This window comes from Grus americana, chromosome 7 (assembly GCF_028858705.1).
Source record: "Grus americana isolate bGruAme1 chromosome 7, bGruAme1.mat, whole genome shotgun sequence".
Lineage (NCBI taxonomy): Eukaryota > Metazoa > Chordata > Aves > Gruiformes > Gruidae > Grus > Grus americana.
In genome coordinates this window covers 41287013-41312317 of record NC_072858.1, presented here as the reverse complement: position 1 = coordinate 41312317, position 25305 = coordinate 41287013, and the positions used below count along the sequence as shown (strand labels likewise).

The 25305-nt window shown below is 43.6% G+C and overlaps 1 protein-coding gene across 1 annotated transcript in view; it reads left to right on the top strand.

Moving 5' to 3' along the window:
* The first annotated feature begins 2218 nt into the window (after nt 1-2218).
* RNLS (renalase, FAD dependent amine oxidase) overlaps nt 2219-25305 on the top strand; it is a 79776-nt gene continuing 56689 nt past the window's right edge. The window contains exons 1-4 of the mRNA XM_054831809.1: nt 2219-2348; nt 2436-2541; nt 3574-3716; nt 4898-5056. Of these exons, the coding sequence (XP_054687784.1) occupies nt 2237-2348; nt 2436-2541; nt 3574-3716; nt 4898-5056 (520 nt within the window). The 5' untranslated portion in view covers nt 2219-2236. The remainder of the gene's footprint in view (nt 2349-2435; nt 2542-3573; nt 3717-4897; nt 5057-25305) is intronic.

Genomic DNA, 25305 nt, shown 5'->3' with positions numbered 1-25305 from the left:
GGAAGGGATCTCTGGATGTCATCTTGTCCAACCCCCGCTGCTCACACAGGGCCACCTAAAGCTGGTTGCCCAGGACCACGTGCAGATGGCTTCTGATTATCTCCAAGGATGGGGACTCCATCCTGGGCAACCTGCACCAGTGCTTGGTCACTCTCAGAGTAAAAAAGTGTTTCCTGATGTTCAGAGGGAACCTCTGGTGTTTCATTTTTGCCCACGGCCTCCGGTCCTGTCACTGGGCACCACTGAGAAGAGCCTGGCTCTGTCCTCTCTGCACCCTCCCTCGAAGCATTTATAGACATTGATGAGATTCCCCCTGTGAGCCTTCTCTTCTACCAGCTGGACAGCCCCACCTCCCTGAGCCGTTCCTCACAGGAGAGATGCTCTGGTGCCCTAATCATCTTAGTGGTCCTTTGGTGGAGTCTCTCCAGTTGGACTTTCTCTTGTACTGGGAAGCCCAGAACTGTTCCCAGCACTGCAGGTCCAGCCTCACCAGTGCTGAGTAGGGGGGAAGGACCAACTCCCTCAATCTGCTGCCAACACTCCTCCTAGAGCAGCCCAGAACACCATTCTCCTTCTTTGCAGAAGGGCACACTGGTGGCTCATGTTCAACTTGGTATCCACCAGGACCCCCAGGGCCTGCTTTCCAGCTGGGTGACTTGCACCATGCACTGGTGCATGGGGCTGTTCCTCCCCAGGGGGAGAACTTCGTACTTCCCCTTGCTGAACTTCCTGATGTTCCTGTCCAATTTTTTACAGCCTGTTGAGGTCCTCTGGATGGCAGCACAACCCTCTGGCCCATCAGCCACTCCTCCCACTTTGGTGTCATCTGCAAACTTGCTGGGGGTATGCTCTGTCCCACCATCCAGAGTATTAACGAAGATGTTAAACAGGACTGGACCCAGTCTTGACCCCAGGGGCACACCGCTGGTCAATGCCTTCCAACTAGACTTTGCACTGGTGATCACTATCCTCTGGGGCCAGGCATTCAGCTGGTTCTCAACCCACCTCACTGCCTGCTCATCCAGCCCCTACATCACCAGCTTCTCGATGGGGATCTCATGGGAGACACCGTCAAAGGCCTTAGTGATGTCCAGGTAGACAATATCCACTGCTTTCCCCTCATCTAGCAGGCCAATCACGTCATCGCAGCAGTTCATTGAGTTGGTCAAGCATCATTATGCAACACTCCGCACTACTCAAAACTCAACATGTGCCAGGTGGATGCACAGCACTTAACCCTCGCTGAGGGCAGAGGTCTTTTGGCAAGGCATCAGTCCATCAAGTACACATTTCACTGCCCATAACTGATCGAACCGGTGGACGATCAGTTGGGTTTTCACAACTAACAGCGTCTGACCTGTCGTTTTAACAGCTCCGCTGACTCCTTGCATCTCCTTGCTTGACCCCTTTCTCCCGGCAAGGTGGAGCACGTCCTTTCAGAGGCTGCTTTATCTCTACCGGCTTCAGCTCCCGGCATCCGACCGTCCTTGAGAAGAGGAGCTCAGCAGGTATCAGCCCCTCCGTGCCGCAGGCTGCCCTGCCACAAAGTTTTACGGCTCGGTGGTGTACCTCAGGGCCCCAAGGTGTTCCTCAGGGCTCCGAGGCATGCCTCAGGGCTCAGCGGTGTGCCTCAGGGCTCCAAGGCGTGCCTCAGGGCTCCGAGGTGTGCCTCAGCCCTGCTCGTGGCTTGCACTGGTCGCCTCATCCCAAGGAGGTGGTGTCACCAGCACCGCGCAAGGGGGAGGGGGCCAAGGGCAGAGCCCACCGAGGTGGCCCTGGGTGGGGCCTGCGGGGGGGTGAGCACAGGTGTGCGTGCAGGGGGTGCACGCGCAGGGGGGTGCATGCGTGCATACATGTGTGTGCCCCCTGGGGGTGTGCGCGCAGGGGGGAGCGTGTGGGCACATGTCAGTGTGCAGGGGGGGGTGTGTGTGGGTGTGCACGTGCGTGCGTGTGCTTGCACAGGTGCGTGTGCAGGTGTGGGTGTGTGTGCACGGGCGCGTATGCAGCAGAACTGTGCGTGCGAGGGGGGCGTGCGTGTGTGCACGGGTGCGTGCGCAGGGGCGGGTGTATACGCACGGGTGTGCGTGCAGGGGTGCGTGCGTGCAGGGGTGCGTGCCCGCCCGGGTGCGTGCGCGCGCGCCTACACCCACGCACGCGCGCGCGCACGCTCCCTCACGTCTCCGCCCCGCCTGTGGGCGTGGCGCGGCGCGGGGGGCGTGGCGCGGCGCGGCGGGCCATGGCGCGGGTGCTGGTGGTGGGCGCGGGGCTGACGGGCGGCGCCTGCGCGGCGCTGCTGCGGGGGGTGGCGCTGGTCCGCGTCGCCGTCTGGGACAAGGCGCGCGGAGCAGGTGGGCCCGGCACGCGGCGGGGAGCGGGGGGGGGGGGGGGGGGGGGGGGTCGCGTGGCGTGGCGGTCTCTGACTGGCTGTCGCGCAGGGGGCCGCATGAGCACGAGCCGCAGCGCGCGGGACGCCGCCTGCACCGCGGACCTGGGCGCGCAGTACATCACCCTCGAGACTGAGCGCGCGGGGCCGCGCCGCAGGTGAGCCCCGCCCCCAGCCCCGCCCCGCGCGCGGCCGCCCTGAGGGGAGGTGCCGCCCTGAGGGGAGGTGCCGGCCGGGGCAGGAACGCGGGAGCCGCTGCCCGGTCACTGAGCTGCCGCCGGGCTCTGCCTGCGGCCCTCCCTCCGTCTGCCCGCCCATCTCTGCTGCCTCGGGTGGAAGGGGGCCTGGGGGGCGAAGCAGGTGGCGGTACGCGGGGTCGGGCGGGTTCGGCGGCGAAGCGCCGCGCCCTGCCCTGCCCTGCCCACGGCTGTCACGGCTCGGCGGTTTTCACCCGTGGTGCACGCCTACCCACCGTAGGAAATGCAGGTGGCCGTGACCCTGCCGCTTAAATCCACAGAGATCTCTTTCGAGAGCTAACGTGCCTCTGCGTCACCTTAGCACCGTGCAGGTGGCAGGAAAGCTAGGTATGACAGAAAAAGCGTGAGGGGTCTCGTCTCTGTGGGGACGTGACGTCTTTGCCCTGAAGAAGAGTGGTGGCTGACTGGGGATGGGGAGGATTGCATCGGTGGGGCTTGCTTGGGCTTGCTGGGTGCACAGGGCGGTTCGCTGTAGGCTGGGGAAGGGGATGGTGATGTAACAGTGATTTAAAAATGTGAAGTTTGTGTGGAAATCAGGGGAAAGAGGTGTTTTGCAGGCACACGTGTCCAGCTGCTGGCATATTCCTGTGCTCCATGGTGGCAATGCAGTTTGCACTGATATTCAGAGCTTTAAGTAACTGTCATATGTGCTCCTGCTGCAGGTAGTCCTGAAACCTTCAGGTGAAACCACCAACGGTTTCTGTTACAGGCACAGTAGGTAGCGTTGGTCAGCCCCCAATCAAATAGCAAGGTAGTTTGTCTTTTTATAGCTATGGTTCCCGTATAGCTTGAAACACAGGTTGTATGAGGTAGTTAAAAACTGTTCTCTAAATTCAAAAGTTAGGCTGGTCTGAACTTTGTGAAAAATAACGACAGCTGCCGTTGGTTTTCCTGCTGTGTATTTTCATCTCTGTGTTGTTTGCTTCATTTAAGCTTCTGTGAGGAACTTCTGTCTCACGGCATCTTGAAACCGCTGACTGCACCCATTGAAGGAATGGTAGTGAAAGAAGGCTCGTGCAATTATGTGGCACCCCAGGGCATCTCCTCGGTTGTCAAGTATTATTTAAAACAGTCAGGTAATTTTTTTGGATGCCTTTGTGTGAAATGAAAGGGTTTAATGATTGTGGGTTTTGATGGCATTCTTGAGTTGTCTTTCAAATTTAGATCTCCAATGAGAACGCTCGAGTTCCTTGTTTGTTTATGTATGTCTTGAAGTTGCTTAGATGGATAAACGTGTCTGCGAGCTCTATGAATTTTCAAGTCCTGCAAGCGCTTCACTGACTTCAGCTGTACTGCTGGCATATAAAAATCTCTATCCGAATATAACGTGTAGGATCAGAGGCCAAGCTTATATTTACACCATTGGCTTTAGCATACGAAAGTCAGACCTAACAGTTAGGACAGAGATAACTTAGTGGGAGTGACATTGAGAAGAGAATTGAGTTGCAGCTTGAATGAAGTGAGTGTTTGGGTATTTTTTCACGAGTGTGTACTTAGCTGAGCTGTTTAACTGAGCAGCTGGGAACGTAGTGGTGAGCTCCATCCTGTGTTTCATAGAAATGAGTGCAGTATGTGAGCCTGCTGTGTTGAAAGTCCTTCAGAAAACTCTGAAGGAGATCATCTGCTAGTTTAAGCTATGTAACTACTGCATTAGGTGTAATGTGGCAGAGCCACTTGTACAGTTTAGTGACTAATTTAGCTCTAGTTTGATTATGAGCAGTCAAGTTTTGCTTCTTTCATGTGATCGTTGTCTTTTTTTAATTATCTGGGTTTTTTAGACCTTAATCTTGCAAATAATTACCTACATTCCTGTCTTCTGATATATGAGAGATGCTAACAGGGACAACACTCTTTTTCAGCTCCTGTGGGCGTGCTTTGATTGCTTATCCTGGGCTGCCTCCTGCACTCATCGGATTTCACTCTGAATTGGTTCAGCTCACTAAAGCCACAGTAAACTAACCTGAAAAAGAGAGCAGCTGGTAGTTTTCCATCCGTTTACTGAGCTTAATCATGTCAGAGAGGAGTCAGATGAGTGCCAGTACCAGGGGAGCAATGGGATCTTTTTCAGCTGGTGAGGATCCCTTCTTTTAATGTCATATGCTGGCTGTTCAATTGATTCAACCCAATTTGTGAAATTTTGCCCTAAAACTGTGTGCTTTGCTGTTTGCAAGTCATCCAGTTACTAAGGGAAACTAGTCTGCATTTTCTCAGTGGGATTCACTGTTAAGTGTATTTAACAACTTCTTTTTCCACACAGGTGCAGATGTCTTCTATGAACAGCATGTAACTCACATCTGTCTCCGAGATGGGAAATGGGAAGTCTCCAGGAAAATGGGACCGCCAGAACAGTTTGATGTAGTTATTCTCACAATGCCTGTTCCACAAATTCTTCAGCTGCAAGGTGACATTGTAAACAGTAAGTTCATACCTCAATACCGCAGGTATCTAGCCTAAAATGGCAATTGAGCATCTTGGATAGCAAAGAAACACTCAACAGTCTGAGCTGTCTATTAATTTCCACCAGAATAGGGTGAATCTGAAAATGATAGGAGGTGGGTTATGTTGAGGCCCGTGCTCATGTGGCACATGTGCAGTAAAACCTTGATAGCAAAAATATCAAAATAGAGAGTTATTTTTTTCAAGAGTCTGTTTTTCTTTTTGCGCTGTGGGGAAAACGTCTAGGGCATTTCAGTGAGGCTAAAATCATATGAACTGCAGGGGAGGAGGAGGCCCAGATCAGAACTCTCTGGTCTCTAGTTTATAAGATGAAAGCCTCTCAGACCCTCCAGCTTGTTTGCTATTTCTGGCTGCCCCCTGGGAGTTGTATTCCCCAATCATGAGTAAATCTCGGTTACCCTTCGGTGACTTATTGGGGTGAATGTGTTAACAGTGCCATGGAGGCTTAGAAAGAGCAGCTCGGAGCTGAGGAAGAAGTGTAAGTTCAGGTCTGGACAGGTTTACTAGCTGAGGCGTGTTGTCTCAGGTGTGAGGCTTCCAGGGCCAGCCTTTCTCTGAGGTCAGGCTGATGAATCCTGCTTGCCCACGCTGGCTCTGCGCACAGTCAGTGTTCGTGCACAGTGGGCTCCCAGCAGCATTGTTTCTGGGAGGGCTGGTTAGCTGAGGTGCTGCCGAGCCTCTGAGTAGGTTTGAGACTTGATCCTCACAGAACAGCCACCGCGAGGATTTACAGGGCAGAGATCTTGATGCAGCTCTACAGGAGATGGCTCTGAGGACCGATGCTGAGCAGAAGCCAGGAAGGCTAGCCAGGCCTGTGCTGACTCTGGTAGAGCTGTTTGAAGTGCGCTGGGCTGTGGATTTACTGCCTCAGCTGCAGTGTTGTACCAAAGATGTGCTGCATCTGGCTAATAACCCCTCTTTGCACTCAGTATGCTGGCAGCAGCACAGGGGCATCCATGTGGCTCGAGTCAGTTCTGGTCAGACGGGGCTTGGTGCCTCTCTGCTGCCAGCTCCTGAAGTAGATGCTTTAAAATTTGTGGGTTTTCTGCGCTCAGTTTATAGAAAAACTACTGGTCCTTGAAAGATGAAGAGCCAACTTCAATGCTTGGCTCCTTGTGCTTTGCCGTATCTCGGATTTTAACGTATTTAAATATGTGAGTGTGGTTTGGAAGCTGTCTGTCTGTTAAAAGATACCAGCGCAATAGATGGAGGTGGTTAGAGTGAGCTGCCAGGGTTTCTCTGGAGTCACTTCATAGCAACCAGGACCTGTATGAGGGAAAAGAGGAGGACGGGGCGGGCGAAGAGAAGAATAGATGGCAGCAGGACATTGTACTGCAGCAGAGCATCTTACAGTAGCAAAGGGAAAATTGATGTCTGATCACGGTAAAGAAGAGAAGTATTTTCATATTTCATTTTCTCTTAATTTAAGCTTTGTGCCTAAATAGATAAATATCCTGTAAGAACAGGACTTCTCTGCTATTCGTTGCGTTGTTAGCGCTCTCATTTCCTCTGTCCCTTTACCATGGAAAGTAATGGTATCCCTGCTGAATTTTCTTGGTTAGCGAGCGTGCTCTTTCACTTCATACTCTGAATCATACGAGCAGGGTAAATGTATAGACATCCTTTTCATAATTATGTATTTTTCTTTTAATAGTCACATGTGTACTCTTCTCCTATATAAAGAAACAATAAACTAATGTTAAAAACATAGACTGGTCACTAACTGAAGCGCAGGTTTGCAAGCATTAGAAAGTAAGAGTGTTGTGTAACAACTACGATGGGCCGTGCTGTTCCCCTGTCTGCAAGGACAGACGCCATCTTGATTTTTGTTAGGCTTATTACGACAACATACCATGGAACGGTGCTTGGAGATGTTTGCAGTCATGGCTGACTCTCAAGCCATTTCAGTTTGGTTAGCTCAGCTCAGCAGCCCAAACTGTAGTAGCACGTGGGGACAGGCATAACGAGGTGGCTGTTCGATTGCTCATTACTGGAGTAAATGACTGTGGGGGTGGGTCTGGCCCATCCTGTCCTTTCTAACAGTGGTCGATAGTGAATGCCCTGGGAACAGAAGAAAAGAAAAGGTTGTGTGTAGTACTGTTTTCTCAGAGTCTTTCCAAGGTTCTTCTAGTCTGCATCACAAGGCCTGTCTTCAGTTGGAGTTGATGTATTTCAAATTAAATTTGGGGTAATTAAATCCTTTCATGTCCAAAAAGCAGGCAGGTCCCCTTCAGAAGATGTAGTTAAGGTGAACAGTTAATTTCACTTGCTCTTGGAGTGCTGGAACTGTCAGATGCTTTCCAAAACATCCTTTTCTTAATCTTCTGTATAACTGCAGGATCAACTTTTATCTGAGGGAACCCATCAAGTCTTGTCTTCTCCTCCCCTTGTCCTCATTTCTCTTCCTCTCTCTGCCTGTACCCTGCATGAGACCAGTTTCCAGATTTCCAGCCAATTGTTAATTCCTTGTCTCAGGCAACGGGGCTTACTGCCCGTACCCTGGAGTTCCTGAGCACTGGAGCTATTGACTTATTTACTGTTGTTTCTTTAGGCTAAGTAGTGAGCAGAAAATAGGTGAGGAGAGTGTAAGGAAGGTGTTCCAGAGCCTGAACAGGGTGTAGATTTCAGATCTTTTTTGACTTAGAGGGTCAGGGTACATCACTCTATCTCTACATCTCAACTTTGCATTGATTGCATGTCAAAGAGCTGAGTTTTGCTGACAGAGAACGGGGGTTTCCTGGATCCACCTGTCTTGGGATTTAAGATGCAATTTCATGTTGAGCTTAAGGCATTTAACTGTGGACAGCTGCTGAAAGGAATGGTTGTCCTCTTCCTTCCACACTGACACTATCCTGCTTTTACCTCCTCTGTCAGCGCTAGTGAGTGGGTACCGTGCTGGGAGTCAGATCTGCTCCCTGTTTTGACCCAAAACTGATGGTGCAAATGAATTTGTTAGTTTTCACTTCAAGCTGATCTAACTCGCTAAGTGACTGCCTCGTTAGCTTCCACATATGCTCTGGCGGCTTCCTTACCCGTAAAGCAGTTCAATCATCTGTGTGCTCTGGTCTTCCAAATCCGGAGACAAATTTGGTGATTCTAATGGAAAACATTCTCGGTATCCAAGCTAGCAATTCCAGCTGCTCCTGGAAGGGGAGGTTCCTGCTCCTTGTTGCAAACTTTCCCCTTGCTGTCACTCGGAGTGGGAAGAATCATTTTGCTGCTGTGCTCACGCTGCAGCTAAAATGAAGGATGTGCAGAGTTGGATGAAGGGGAGGGTTTCTCCTTCTAGCCACAGCACCCTGTGGGGCCAGCTGAAAGGTCATGTGTAACTACACTGAGGCTGCAGGCAAGGGGCTTAAAGTGAAGGGGGGCACGATTTGGGAGTACAGCTACCTTAGTTGCTGATCTTGAAGGCCTTTATTATAGATAAGACAGACACTGAAGCTAGATGAAAGATGTGGCTTGGTGCTTTGTGGTAATATTAATCTCCATCACTGTTGTGATTTGTGATGAGCAGCGTCAATGGAGTGAGGTTTGTTTCCCCAACAGCCCTGCTTTTGACTGTAACTAGCCTTTACTGCATGCCCTCCTTAGCTTCAGTGTATGATCCCCGCTTTGACAGCTTCTTAATCAGGGGCAGCTAGTTTAAAGATCTTCCAGACCCTCCATAATTTTCCTCCACCACTTTTAACATCTGAGGTTGCTCTGAGATGCCTTTCCGTATCGGTTTTGCTGCACGCTGGAGACTGAGCTGCTAACTGTGGACCTGTGCCAGGTTCCATTTTAGCCACTTAAGTATAATTGTATCTACCAGTTCAAAGCCAAATGAAGTTTTAAATGGATTTTTATGAGGGATTGTTAGCATTAATGTATAGATGAAGGCTGTAAAATAAGTGAAGGTGCAAAGGAATGGCTGTGTGGAGTAGGTAATGCTTTGATCCATTAGCAAGCATTGGAATAGCCTTTGATATTTGTGCGTAAAAGAACCTGAGTTGGAGAGGTCAAATGACGTGGTAATTCACCCCTTGCAGGAATTCACCATTTTCTTCTTTGAGCCTCGAGATTGACTCTGTCACATCCCTACTTTCCCCTTGCTTGAGAGTATTTAACTGTCTGAATATTGTAATTTTAAGCAGTGGTCCCATAGATTATTAACATAAATGTGCAGTATGGGTTTTTTTAATAACAAAACAGTTTTGACACCTATGCCCCTGTTTTTAGAGATGTCTCCTGAAATTTAGGCTCCTGTATTTGTAGCTCGGTGCTTCAGCAACAGCATCCTGTGAGCGTGTGTGTTCTGAGTACCTCTTCATTGCAGAACTGGTGTGTGTGCCTACACCGGACTACGTGAATGGCCAGCACCTGGCAATCAGGTTACCTTAAAGTAGGTGCCTTTGTGTCCAGTGGCTGATCTGCTCTTTGATTTGCAAATGTTAAGTTATATCTTTATTCCGGCATCTTTAGGACATCTTTTAGATACCTTTAATATCCTGTTGCAGAAAGGAAATGACGCTTATCAATTTGAAACAGACCGAAATATTACTTTCAGTGAGATGACTTACTAGTTCTTGGGTTTGTGTTCTGGCTTTAAGAATGAAGACAGGGGAAATCACAGCCTGCTTGAGAGAAGTCTTCTTTCCCCTCCCAAGTTTTTTGAAAATAATTTTTGTTTATTTGCATGATATTCAGAGAATTAAGATTTTGAAATAATGACCCTCCTAAATTTTATGTTCAGTAGCAAAGCTTCCATTTTAATACTTAAAGCTCTGCAGAGTAAAGCTTTTGTTAGGTTGATTTGTTAGTTTGTGTCTTTTTCCTGTTCTTTAACCTTTTAGATGAGCCTGAATGTTATGTCATTGTGAAGCTGTATACATTTAGGAGGAGACAGAATTAAGTCGCCTTTGGCAATCTACAATTATCATTTTAAATGGACTGTGTGAGAAATGACTGTTCCAGAATTACTTTTCTTAGGAGTGTAAAGCCAGAACTGTACACATACCTATATATTTATATGTGTATATATACACGTAGGTATGTATATGTCTGTGTTTACATATGTAAAGTATTTTGTTCTGTTTACTTGTATTCTTTTGTTCTGTTTGTTTGTATTCTTTGAATTTTGCCAGCATTTACCAATTCTTTGCTGAAAGGGGGCAGGCAAGGAAGTGACTTGCCTATGGCCAATCTTTTTCCATTTTTTCATCCTTATTCATCTTCATTTTCAACTTTTATTCATTCCTTCTATTGCCCAAATAGACATGTCAGTTGCATATTTAGCAACAGCAGAGACAGAAGTAGTAATAATGCTGCTGGAAGTCATAAGCCTTGAAATCTCTTAAACTAGTAAAGTTGTCAAATTGGTAGTCTGTGAAACAGGCATTCTTGGGGCTCTTTGATACCGGTATCTGATGAAATTAGTCTTCACTGATTTGATTTGGTTGGTTTCCATTCAGAAATTGCATGTCCTGTATTTGTTTGAAGTTACAGTAGAATTACCAAACAAAATTAATCAAAAGGGAAAAAAAAACCCCAACCATTTCGTAATCTCTTAATTTTTCCCCTGCTTTCTTTACATAAGCTTTTAAAATAGTTGAGTACTAGTATTGGGTTGAGGCAAAAGGGGGAAAGGGTTATAGCTCCTTGCAACATGTTTGGAACGACAATAGGTGGCAGCAATCAAATGATGTTCAGGACATTCAGTTTAAACAACTAAATTGAATTTAGTGCACTTATTTGTATTTGGGCTTTACATATTTTGGTAGTAAATATTGTGGTTATGCACAAGGTACAAGGAAAACAAATAAATGTGTTTCTGAGTTTTTTGTAATGTAAATTCGGTGTCAGAAAAGGATAAATTTGCTTAAAAGCAGGATCTTTGCAAATGAAAGGACTAGATTTTGCAAATGTTGATCATCTAATAGTATTTCAGAAGTGCTGGCTGCCAATGTGAGAAGAATCCTAGGTTTGTATACTGGATTCCATATGATCACTAAGCAATGTAGTCCTTTTTTGTACATTTTCAAATCAGATTGATGAACGTATTTATCAGTTCTGGTTTTAGTAAGACTTTGGCAGCATGGCAATTAAAAAAAGAGTGCAACAATTTGCAGTAGTTTTTATCTGTGTGTTCAGAATGTTTTCATTAAATTGCTTTACTTGGAATTTAAAATTACAGTTCCACATGTTTAATCTGCTAATAAAATGGAATGGCTTGGCTTTTGTTTCAAGCCTGACCTATTTTTTTTTTTCCATCTGTGTGAATGTCCCACATGTTTTAAATAATATAAGCTGATGAGAAGATACAAGTAAAATAGGACTCTATTTACGTAGGGAGGCTTTATAATGTAAATTAGGGAAGCACAACTCTGATAATTTTTCATGAGTCCCAAGTTCTTGCTGAGCACTTTCTGGGTATGTTTATTTTTGGATAGGATGATGATAAATTCTGAATTTTGTAGTTCCAGTTCCAAGCAATCTTAGCAGGGCTTATCCAGGCTTTGAGTTTGCTTTCATTACCTAACATATCTAAAATGTCTTGTGTAAACATGTAGACTGATTTGTTAGTTACTTATCAGACCTTAGGAGCTGAGGTCACACCGTGCAAATATTTGCGCTTTCTGGAAATACAAGTAGTTATTAGTTTTGCAGGAGAGTAGCTGTTGATATTAATGTGGTCCTTTAAAAATCTGTCACTCATTCCAAATGGAAGCATCCCAATGCTGACTGAGGTTGTGACAGTGGAAGGATCAGCGTTGGTGAAATTGGGTGACACACTCCGATAGAAGCATGACAGCTATTGTCTGGGTTATCAGTGCTGCAGCAGAAACACAGGGCATTTTACTCTGTAGTGAAACCCTCTGTCCTTGCCTGTGGGAGAGCTGTTGGCACGATGCAGCCAGACAGAATACAGCTCTCCTTAGCCATAACCTCAGTCATGGTGAGCTGTTCTCTGTTTTGCTTCTGGCTATGAATTTCACCTGTGATTCAGTAAATGGCATCCTGTCCCTACTTCCCACCGCTGGTGTTGGCTCCACCTTCTGCCTTCCACTGCAGCATTTTGTACTCTCCTGTGAGTTGATCTGACTTGCCAATCCAGCAAGGAGATATACATATATATCATAGAATATCATAGAACGATTTGGGTTGGAAGGGACCTCAAAGCCCATCCAGTCCCACCCCCTGCCATGGGCAGGGACACCCTCCACCAGCCCAGGTTGCCCAAAGTCCCATCCAACCTGGCCTTGAACCCTGCCAGGGAGCCAGGGGCAGCCACAGCTTCTCTGGGTGACCTGTGCCAGGGCCTCAGCACCCTCACAGGGAAGAATTTCTGCCTCACATCCCATCTCCATCTCCCCTCCTGCAGCTTCAGGCCATTCCCCTTGGCCTGTCACTCCCTGCCCTTGTCACCAGCCCCTCTCCAGCTTTCCTGGAGCCCCTGTAGGGACTGGAAGGGGCTCTAAGGTCTCCCTGGAGCCTTCTCTTCTCCAGGCTGAACAAGCCCAACTCTCTCAGCCTGTCTCCATAGCAGAGGTGCTCCAGCCCTCGCATCATCTCCGTGGCCTCCTCTGGACTCGCTCCAACAGCTCCATGTCCTTCTTGTGCTGGGGACCCCCGAGCTGGACGCAGTACTCTGGGGGGGTCTCACCAGAGTGGAGCAGAGGGGCAGAATCCCCTCCCTCGACCTGCTGGTCACGCTGCTGGGGATGCAGCCCAGGACACGGTTGGCTTTCTGGGCTGTGAGTGCACATTGCTGGGTTGTGTTGAGCTTCTCATCCCCCAACACCCCAAGTCCTTCTCCTCAGGGCTGCTCTCCATCCATTCCCTGCCCAGCCTGTAGTTGTGCTTGGGATTGCCCTGACTCACGTGCAGGACCTTGCACTTGGCCTTGTTGAACTTCATGTGGTTCGCGTGGGCCCACCTCTGCAGCCTGTCCAGGTCCCTCTGGATGGCATCCCTTTCCTTCAGCTTGTCAACTGCACCACACGGCTTGGTGTTGTCGGCAAACTTGCTGTGGGTGCACTTGATCCCACTGTCCATGTCTCTGACAAAGATGTTAAACAGCACCAGTTCCAGTATTGACCTCTGAGGAACACCACTCATCACTGGTCTCCACTTGGACATTGAGCTGTTGAGCATAACTCTTTGTGTGTGACCGTCCAGCCAATTCCTTATCCACATATGTGTGTGTGGTTATATATATGCAAGTATGGAGTTGTTGCTTGGTCAAGCAGTTGGGTTAGCTTGTGGCATGGTTTGACAAGCATGAGAAAGCAGGCAGAAAGGAGAGGGTGGAACTACACATCTGGGAGCAGGGGAGGGTCTAAGGAGGAGCAGCGCATGCTTGTCTGTTCAGCTGCCACTGAAACCACTACGTCCGCCTTTAAAGCAGGTGAAGTTATTACATCTTCTCTGACTTCTGCTGCTCAGGTATAGTCTCCCTTCTTAGGGAGCACTTTTTTAAAAAAGGCTACAGGAGCTGGAATTGCACATCAGGGAAAAAAAAAAATCAAAGTAGGCTGTGTGTATTCTTAAGTGTGTGTTTGACTGAGCCTACTTTTAGGCGTCTCTTTATATCTAGAGTGCTTATAATGGAGTTGTTCTGCAGTTATTGGTTGACCACACTGAAAGCCTATCAAAAGTCAAATACGCTACCACACTGATTTCAGTCATCCTCTTCGTCTGAGAAGTGTGAGGATTAAACCCAAGGTGTGTGAGCATGAAAGATTTGAAAAGGAGAATGAAATAGAATATACATTAGATAAAGGGGCTACTTTGCATGTTATTGTTGCCGATCAACAGTGCCTGCCTTTGGTAGAAAACTGAAACTTCGATCTGACAGATCTCTGAGTAAAACAGAAGAAAAAAGCAAGAGAGAATGCTGGAGGAGGACTTGGAGGGAGTGGGGCAGCTACTTCGCACTCCAGGGGAACCTGCGTTGTATCCTTTGGCCAGACCAGGATGACAGCTCTTAAACAGAAACCCTGCAGAGGGGTCTCACTCTGTCACAGCATCTCTTTTTAGTGCCTGGTAATGTTGCAGAAACATTTCTTCCAGCAGTTGCTATTACTTGTTCTACCCTACCTTTGGCAAGTCAGCTGTATTAGCAAAACTGTCTGTGGGACCACAGTAGTGCAGCTCCCCCTTTGCCCCAAAAGCCAGGGGAGCTATTTTTATCCAGATCAGTGGTGTGATCTTCAGTTCACCATGTGGCCCACAGACTTACTGGCACGTTACACACTTTCAGCGAGGGTAGGAGAGCAGCATAGGGGCTGTGCAAGTGATTGAAATGCTCATGAATCTGTGGTTTGAATTCTAAGCTTAGGTTTCCTGTGTAGTCCCAGGGGAGACTCAGAGCACCTGCACCTTAAACTGGCAGAAGATTGTGCTGATTTAGCTAAACTGTTTTCTTAAAAACAAAAAAAAAAAAAAATCACTTCTGACATGTAAGGAAGGCACGGCTGCTTTTGTGTTGACAGATTTAATTCAGCCTGATCTGGCTATCTGTAATTACTGTAACCTGGACATGCTTCTCTTCCTGTCCCTGCTGCCTGTGCTGGTTGGCAGAGTGCTTCAATACCAGGGGGCTTGATCACAGAACTTTATTTAATGCTTGTTTAGCCTCTTTATGTCATCCCAGCAGTGTATCTCAAAATAGGGCATGGGACTCCAGGAATATCGGATCAGTTAAACATGAGCCCATGTGCGTATGAACACGTTAGGTTTTTTCTAAGTAATAAAGGTGATGGTAGTTGAACACAGGACATACTTGGAACAGAACAAATAAATGCTCTAAAATCTGTTTATCTTGACAATAAATACAGATACCTCTCAATTTTTCCCAACAGCAGACAGTCTTCGGTACTGTCCGGGGAATGTATTTAGATAGAGAAGTCTTTCCAAAGCTGCTGCCATGAACTTAAAGAGAAAAAAAAAAAAAATTCCCTACCAAAAAATGTGACCAAACTGAGCAATTCTGAAACTTCTTTATTTGTGTCTCATGGGACACGCGTTTAATGAGTTGATGGTTTCTGTGATGTAAGAAGCTTGGGTGTGCTACTAATAACTTATTCTTCAGTAAGTCTAGTGAAGGTATTTATATCAGACTTGGTTTTTTAGGTCCTGAATCTAAAATAGTTTTGATGGTTGATTTTGGGAGGCAATGATAATGTATATCTCGCCTCTCCTTTTGAGTAAAATCCTTTATGTTTGAAGTTTTGTTCTTGGTTGGGGTTTTTTTGTGAGGGTGGGGGGAAACACATTTAGAAAAGTTCTCCCTCCTTTCCTGTTACCACACCTGCTCAGCATACTTGGGAGAGAAATGTATGAAGGTGACTGTAGGCTGATGTTCATGACTTCATAGCCTTCATTTTGATGTGAAATCTACGACTCAAACCATTGCTTTTATAAAGTGGAAAACCTTTGAAAAGTCTGGTACAGGTTTGCAAGCAGTCTTAACATTTATATGCTTGCTTTGGGATTTTTTTTTTTTAAATTAGTGCTGCAGTCAAGTAAGCAGACAGAAGTCTTCACTGGAACACACTTTTTTAATGCTATGTGCATTTTAATATATTCTCCTAGCTTAGGCAGTGCCTCTAGAATGGATGGGTTTTTGTGGATTTCTAGGGCTTTTTTTAACAGTTGCTGGCCACTCACACTACTGTAATTGAGACTGTTCTTTATAAAGATTATCTTTGCCTCCCACAGATATGTCTGCAAACTTTTAAGTTATTTTTGCAGTCCACATCTGGATTAGAGTAGGAAAAAAAAAATATTAATTTTAAACTTAACGAGATTTTGGCTCCATTGAGTCAAGCATAAAATTTGCATTGAGCTTGCAGTCAGCTTTTCACACTTGGCATCATAATTTCCAAGAATGTATGGTATGCTCTTGTATTAAAAAACCCTCAGGAGTAACTTACCCTCAGGCACTTCTTGTACAAACTACGTTCTGTTCCTTTTCCTGTGCCATCAGGTGAGGTGATGTAGATGGTAGAGATTTTTATTTTGCAGAAGCGTTGCAACGCACATTGTCAGCCTTAGAGGTGTCAGATGGGTCAGCTCACTGATGTGGCTGACAACTAACACTAGGGGGAAAATCCCACCGCTGAAAAGGTTTGTGTTTGTGTCAGCAGGTTGGTCTGGTTTAGTCTGTGGCTGTGTGGGCTCTAGAGCTGAGCAAACCTGAGAGAGATGTGAACCCCATTTTATTTAGAAATTTGCAGTTGGGTCAGTTGAAGCTGAAACTTAGGATACAGGCATGTTTCTTCTGTCTCCTCTCCTTCTGCCTATTCTCTGTTCCTTACCAGATTAAAAGCTGGGTTCGTTCCTTAACCGTCTTCCCTGCATGGCCAGCCGGCAGCCGTGCCAACCCAACTGAAATTAGTTTGGGGAGTGTAGTAGCAGAAAAGACCAGACAGCACTGGCAGTGGCTTATGTTGTCAGAGAAGCTAAAAACAGTGGCTTCTTTTCTTCTATAATTTCCATCCAGAATATTATCATATCCTGTTAGCCTATTAGCTGTATGGTGGTTTGGATTTACCTGCGTTGCCTTGGAAGTCTGCATTTACTGTTGGTTGCCTTGCTCTTCCTTAGGATTTGAATTCCCTGCTAAATCCACCTTCCCAGAGATACTCAAAGCACTGTGTGGGTCTCCTGTGACATTATTCTTTAAAAAAAACCCAAAAACCAAAACTCTGATAAACTTTGTTCAGTGACTAGTGTAGTTCTCGCCTCACTTCAAGACAGAATCTGGCTTTGTAACCCAGTATTCCAGAAGTTACTCATAATACTACTTTCTTCAGGCTTACGGTTATTTCCAGTATTTTGTAACATGATTTATCATTTAGAGTTGGTTAACGGTGGTGGTATGTTTGACAGAATGAACTCTGTTCCAAGAGTTGTAGTCACCAGACCCGCTCTGCTGTTCTGCTCCACATGAGTTTCCCCAGAGCGAGCAGATGACCGTGGGTGCTCACCTGGTTGTGCCTAGATCAGATGACCGGAGCAGAGCTTGAAGTCTGTGTAAATGAGCGTGCTGTATCAAGTAGCGTGCCTGGAGGTAAGGTCTTGCGTTTGTCATGTACCTTAATAGATTGTTTGAAAGCTGTAAATATTGTCTGAGCTTTATAATTAGTCACATGTGGGACTTCCCAAAGATCTTTGGGTCTTGAATTCATTTACCTGAGTTTCTGTTTTCTTTAGCAGCTGTTTTAGTATCTACCAGCATTTCTTCAGCTAGTGATGTTTTGAGGGGTTGAGGATTTTTTCACATGTGGTTTGCAGAACAACTTTAAGTACTGCTTCACTTTTTTTTTTAACTTTTTGTTTTTTAAATTCATATCATTTGTAATGGCTGGACTACCTAATGAAAGTATAGCAGTTGAATGTAGTAAACTTCAAACATCTCCTGTTTGCCCCAAAGGTGTGTTGGGCTTTGCTTATTTTATTGACTGAGTACTGAAATTTTAATCTTTGAAATTATGAGTTATCTCACTCCAGATGAGAAGTCCTCATGTATGTAAAACTTGGTGGAAAGATTTAAAACACTAGTTAGTGGCTTATTAGCAGTTGTCAGTTGGGTGATTGTAAGTGTTTGGATCTCACCGATCAGGATTTGCTGTTAGGGTCATCAGCGTCGGTTTTAATGTTACGTTTCAGGAAGCACCATGTGCATAGTTGTTTTCCCATTCCACTGCTGTCTAACAGGGCAAGCAGGCAGTCTCACAGTCCCAAAGCTTATTTAATTTGGGAAATGGAACGGGCTAGGTGAGAAATAAAGGTGTGATTGGTCAACCTTATTGATTTAGTTGATGAAGCACCCTATGTTATAGCAGTGGACTCAGTTGCTACAAGTTATTAAAAAATGTAAAGAATGCATTGTCTTATTTAAAGGGATTAAAGCTACCTTTTCACTTGATTTATTCAAAAGGACAAGGGACATGCAAATAAGGCTTTCCAGAGTCAGTCCTGTTGCACCAGTAGCCTCCAACTCTATTCCCAAAAGTTATGCTTTAAAAATACAACTGGACTGAAATTAGGCTGGTTGGTGCTCCTCTGTAAAGACAGGTATGAGAGGATATGTATACATCACTACATAAAGAAGGATTTATTGATCTCTTCTCATTGTATTTATACTTTAGGGAGAACAGGGTAGCTGCCTATGGGCAGCTAAAATTTAGGAAAGTAAATTTTATTAAATGAACTATGTGCAGACAGCAAGTGTTTTACGTGTCTTGCAGACTGTTAAGTGACTACAGAACAAGAAAGTGGTGTACGACCTTGTAAAGCATAAAGGAAATAGATTTGCTGGCTGGTTGCATATGCTTTTCTCACTGACACAGTAGGAAGTGTATTTTGGAACATCGATCAAAAACCCTTTCATCTATTCTGAATTAAGGCATGCCTGTTGCAAAAGTAAGCTTGAAATCAACGTTCACGTTTTATAATGTACATTATGCTCAAAGATAACTTAGAAGCAGGCAAAAAAATTAACTTTGAAATGATCACTTGTTTTCAAGTAGCTGAACTACTTTTAGAATTTATGCCCAACTCGATTGAAAAGGTTGGTCATTTCCACGAGACAGAATTGTCTAAGCAAGAGCTTAATTTTCTACTCTGAAGAAAATTCCATGTAATTCTTACTGAAACAAGGAAAGTTGCCTCAAATTTGGGTTCTGCATATTTTTAATTTATCTACAAAGGATCATTGGAAGAATTGAATACTGACTGAACTGAAATTTCTAGGGCCTCAGTGTCCTTTCCCATACTTGCTTATGTAATTTACCAAGTAAATCCTTGCTTAAACTTCAGAAATACAAATTTCTGGTAACTTAATATTTTGTATGTCAATATTCATTTGCATTTACAGGAGGTTATCATCTCTTCATGGTATGGTGTGGAATCTTAAACTTTTAACAGTATCTCATGTTTCAGCAAGAATGTGTCTCCTGGATATAAAAATTGACTTTCTTCATCTTTATATTGTTAGCCCTTTATAGGGTGCTAGCACTTCCCAAACATTTTTGTAAGGCATCACATAATAGATACCTTTAGATGTCAGTGTAAGTCTGTTTGCCAGCACAAGCGTGATGCAAGGTTAGCATCTGTAATGTTGGAAAAAGGTAAACTAATAAATTACGTATCTGTGGTGCTGTCAAAATGCTTCCAGGAAGGCATTCTAGTCTTAATTTGTGTACTGCTTAAAATACTGTGAAAAGTCATAATTTTGGCAAGCAAAAGAGATAGCACTTTTTAAACCTCAACTCCTCAAAGTTTTTTGCCCCTTTGGTCTTTAGAAGTATATGTGGTTTTTCTAGCACTCTCCTGTCTGATGATAACAGTCACAATGCCATGTTTTCTGCTTCAGATACTATGGGAGCAGTAGAAAATCCATCAGATGCTTGGAACATAAATGTAACACATCAGGGTTTTTTTGTTTTTTGTTTTTTGGGGGGTTTTTAGGCCCTTACGAGGTGGTAAAATGCTGTAGTAATCCCATGGGGAGGAAGTCTGACAGTTCCTTGTGAACAGCTTCAGTTCGAGGTTTGTTAGGGAAAATGGTTAGCTTTCATGTCTTGTAGGTACTCAAAAATGTCATGATAGCCTGAGGTTTTGGAACCAATCTAAGTGGCGTTTTCAGGTGGTTTGCTGGCTTGAACTGGGGTTTTTATCGATACCAGTTTTGGCTTTGTATTTTTTAAGCCCTCATAAATCTCCTGGCAGTGAAACTGTGCTGCTGATACGTGTGTGTTTATAGGCAGTGAGATACGTACTTACTTGGTTTCTTTTAAATTAGTGTTTGTTCTTTTCTGTCATGTAGCCTTTAGCCATAAATGTTATCTCCCTACCTTTTTTTTATGTGTCACTCTGGAGGTGCTTGTATTTTGCTGTAAAGGCAAATGTCAAGATGCTGGGTATTATAACAGTTTGTGGGGTTTAAGGTTCAATTTTCAATGAGTACCTGCATTTTCTTTTTTAATGGGATTTGCAAGGCAGATGAGTCTGAGCAGCATTTTATGAGATCAGTATTTCTGCCTTTTTTTTTTTGTCTTTGTCAGATTTAGCTATTAGAGTTGATACCATCAATAGTTGAAAAAGGCATAAACAATTTTCCAAGAAACTGTTTGTTGTGGCAGGAGGAGGGGAGAGTTTGGCTTTCAAATACACCATTTGGTATGATGTACTAACGGCAAGGAATTATTATTTTTTTTTCTATTCCATCTGGTATTTTTTTTCATCCTCTGGTAGGTTGCAGCTGATCTGTCAATAACTTTCAAGGAACCAATTTTTTTCCTCCACTGTGTTACATTTTGAGCATTAATATTTTATAGCAGTGGCTTACCTTCTTACAAGTAAAAAAAGAGACTGGGGAACCAGTTATATACTTCAAGTTATAGACTTGATTGTATGTTTAAAATTGCGTGCATGATATGCATGCTCTAATTTATGAAAGTTGGATAAATTACAGCAGAGAGAGGCCATTTATAATCAGGTACAGCTTTCTTAATTTATCCGTGCTTTCAGAACACGTGCTATGCATACTTGGTTGCATGTCTAAATCCTTTGGAAAGTCTGAGATGAGAGACAGGATGCAAAATGAAAGAATGTGTGATAAAACAAAAGAAATAAAACAGATAAGACATCCAGAATGTGTGATACAGTTGAAGCCACATGAAATGACGCACTGATTTTGAGTGAAGTGTTACAAATGTATGCAGCTTTAATTTATTTTTAGCTATTTCATGCTCTTTTTCTGTTAGTGATTATATTTTAGGTGTATCTCAATACCAGGCAAGGAAGTTGCTTAAAAAATAAGCAACCCCCCCTATTATTAATGGAACAGTAGTCTAATGACAAATGTTGTCAGAACAAGGACCTGCAAACTCCCAAGTGTGAATGTGGTTTGTGTGCCAGTGCCGTTTTCAGCTTTGAGGAGAGCTTAACTTCTTTTATCAGTATCTCAGCCTGTGCAAACGGAGGTTAATGCTTACCACACAGATAAATGCTGAGGCTAGGATAGGAAGGTTCGATTAGGGCTTGATTTTGAGACAAGAAAGCCTGTCTGGTGCTTTTCCGCTCTCTAGCTCTGCAGACAAGCTCAGTTATAGATGGTAAAGAACATGGACATGTATATTTAGTAAAATATACAGTGTTTGCTAAACATATTTGTATTAATCCACAGAAGCATTTTCCCCTGTATAATGCTGTGACTGTTGTCAGTCTCCAAGGTGTTTTTCGCTATCCTTCTCACGCATTTAAATAACCTGACTTTTTAGGCTTGCTGATTTTCTTTCCCAATATTAATTTTTCCATCATTACAGAACTGCAACATTTGAACAAAACGTTGCTTTTGTTGTTGTCCTTTTATTAGCAGGTGAGATACAAAAGAATAGGAGAAAAATACTGTGATGGTAACATGTAGTCAGCTTTATATGTCTGCACATTACGTAATACTATCCCAGGAAAGAAAACTGTTCACGGGAGAGATCATTGCATAACTCAGAAATGGAAATTAAATAGATTGATATTGCACTGAGAGGAGTTATGGCACTTCCCCTTTGGTATGTTTTAGATCACTAAAAGAAGTCATGATACAAGAAAGAAATGAGGTAGTTTATCTTTGTTTGACACATTCTGTGTTAGTCTTCCTTTGTCACCAAAGCACGTATTCTAAAAGAAAATAAGGAAGGAAAAAGAAGAACATGGTTTCAGTAAAAGAAACTATTATCATTGCATGTCAGAGGCATATTTTACAAAATGTTACAATGAATTAACAAAATGGATTGTTTGGTTTCATAGGTGGGTTTTTTTGAGGAGTGCTACACAGTGCACCATTAAAGTTTTTAACTGGTAGGTCAAACTATACAGAACTTTCTAACCAACTCTAGATTTAATTTCCTATTAATTCAGTTATTTTTACTAGTACAGTGGATTGATGCTTTTTTTCCTCCCCATCATCATGAGATATGTGCTCTGGAAATCACTGAAGTATGAAACAGACACTAAAACATCAGGCATCTATCACAGGAAACAATTGTGAATTGGTGTTAACTGGTACAAGTCAGAAAATTAGAGAGGAAACCTAATCGTATAATTCTTGTTAAAATGAAGTGCATTCACTCTGCAGAACAGCTAGAGAAGTTATTCTGTTGTCAGGTTCTCTGCAAACCTGGTTGTACGTGTGTTTGCAGGCTCTCACTATTGCATTGAGGTCTGCTCCGGTACTTCCTTCAGCATGCAGCAAAAGGGGAGAGATGAAAATTTCATCTAAGAGCATATGGTTTTATTTATAAGGCATTTCACAACTGTGACATTCATAGACAGGGCTTACTTGTGTATTACACTCCTACTCATTCACTCTGCAAGCAAGCAAAAACTTCTGTTATGTGCACTCACGTTTTTAAGAAAAACAAAAAAAAAAGCACATGGAAGTAGGTGGAGCTTTATTTTATCAAACGACTATAAACATTACTTCAGTAAGATAAAGAAAATTAGCTTTTATATAGTAGAAGAAACATACACTTCTTTACTGCAAGTATACTTCTTTGCATGATAGCAGGTAATTTCTGTATGTAGAATAATGCTGTGTTTCCATCAGAAAATTCATTGATGATTGACGATATGGGAATGCTTGGAGAAGAAGGGAGAGTGACAGAAAGTAGTCCAAACACAGATATTGTGGTGTGTGCATGAACGGTAAAATGTGTCCTTAAATGAACATATTGCTTGCTTGGGTTTTTTTTTTACTACATGATGGTTAACTTAAAAATGCTAATAAACTGCAGCCTCTTGGTCTGATCACATCCAAGTGATTAATAGCATCTTTTGGTACTGTTAAAACAAGTGTGGTTTTTTAAAATTTGATGATTTAGAAACTATTTGATGTTTATGTTCCCTTTTCTGCCTTCTTTAACATTTATGTCTGTGACAGATATGATATAAAAAGGGAAGTACAAATATTTCAAATATAGATGTTAGTATTAAGCCTGCTGGCATTTTTTTATGGTGACTGTTACACAGTGTTGGATCGTAGTGGTAGCACAGACTTTGTCATGTACCCCTGTCCTTCTCAGAGTGTTCTTTCTATTTTAATTTATAAATACAGGTATTTGCTGATTCATTAAATGCAAGTAAAAAATTCAATGCTCTCAGTTATGACCATCTCTTTTTTTTTTTTTTTTTTTTTTTTTTTACAAATTTCCATTTTTCCATTGACTGCTTCTCCACGCTTACAGGAAAACTGGAGTCTTACCCTGGTCTCATCAGCTCATGTGGAACAGGGTCATGATTTACCGTCTCTATAAAGCTGGGGACTTTCTGTGGTATGTCCCCATGAAAACAAATGGAACTATGGTCACATTCCAGACAGCGGATTTTTGCCACTTCCTGTGCAATATGGACTCTATTTCTAAATGAAGACAAAAGCCTTTGTTCTGCTGAGTCACTCTCCAGAACAATAGGCAGCTACAGAAAAGTTGGTACACTTTGTTTCTAGTTCCAGTTTTTACTCTATACTTGCTTCTCTGTCTTTTTTTTTTTTTAATGATAGAGTTGCAATATGATTTAGCATGCACATTCCTGCACGTATTTTCTGAGCTCTGTTATTGCAGTTCTCCCTTTCGGTTGCAGCAATCCTATTGACTGTCACCAGTCTGCAGGTTTCGTCTACTTCACATAAAGCTGCTTTATGAAAGAGGGAAGTGGAAGACAATGATCAGCTTTCATGTGTCCAAAGCACATCATCTCCCAAGGTGATGAGTAATAATAAATTGTTATTTTTGAGGTGCCTAATTCACTGTTTGATTGCTTTGAAATGCAGCTGACAGCTCGTTGAAACATATTTGAGAGATGCAGGTTTGCAGCCAATAGGGTGTTATGGTAATAACAGGATATGATCCATGAAAAAGCCTGTATAACAGAGATGTTATAATGTGCCCAAAGCCATCATGAGCAAATACCATTTGATTCTTTTGCAATACTGCTAAAAATTATTTGTGATATTGCCTAGCATTAAAGCCAGTGAAAATGCCAGTAGATTAAGAAAAGTTTGTAAATGTGGTGTTTTGAAAAGGGATGGAAATGAGAAAAGGGGAAAAGGAAGGGCTCTGTGGGTGTCATCTCGCTTCTGCACCAAATAACAGTGGGATAGGAGGACCTGCCATCTGTTAAAAGCTGCAGAGTCCAAACTGGTTTTAGAGGGCATACTGCTGACTGATGCTAGCAACAGGATCACAGGCTTATGTGAAATTTGTGTGATGCTGCGATCAGTTAAATCCTTCTCCTTTACAGAGTAACGGGGCTGCTGGTAGTGTGGAGAAAGTGTGCCTGCTGAATCGCTTGAAATGGGGGGAGGAGAGGAAGGAAACCCATAGTGAAGTAAAAACCTAGATTAGGTTTTACACTCAGATGCTTAATCCAATGTCTGCATGAAGTAGAGCAGATTGCAAATTATTCCCAGGGGAGATTTTACTGGGGTCTTGAAGGCTTTATCAATTTCTTTTTGAAACTTCTGGCACCTCACCTTTTGTTACAATCACTGCTTGCAGCTTTTTAATGTTATATGTTTAGCTCTAGGAAAGTCTATGCTTTGGGAGGTTTTTTCCTCCAGTGACATTATTAGTGAGTTTTAATAAGAATTATTGCTAGCTTTCCATGATACTGATGGGCTAAGCTGATTGAAGCTCTTTGAATCAAAAGACAAGGGGTATTTTGGACTGCAATAAAGAATTGAGATGTGTGTTCCTGTGGGAAGGTATTTTTGAGCCTCTTCCTTATCCTTTTATCACTTCTTCACACTTTTTAGCATGTCCTTCACTGAAAAAGTGCACTGCAAGGTTTGGTACATGTTTAGCTGCAACTTAGGTATATGTTTTTTGTTTTACTCAAAAATTAATTTTAAATTGAGTTGCCTTGATTGTACAGGGAATATTTGACATCAAGTTGGTAGTGGAGAACACTGAGTAAGGTAATTATATTGGGAGAACTTTGGTAAATGAAAAAAAAAAATACAAAATTCAGGAACTGGCCACACACACACAAAAAAAAAGTCCCAACAGAAAGAAAAAGAGGAAATAACATGTGGAATCCCTGAACTCAGGAATAAAAGGAAGAAGTGAGAAGCAGTCAGCAGAAGAAATACTGGTTATTAAAATTGATGGAAAACTTGAGCATCTGAAAAAGCCCAGAAGTACTTGCCAGTACGTGCTGGAT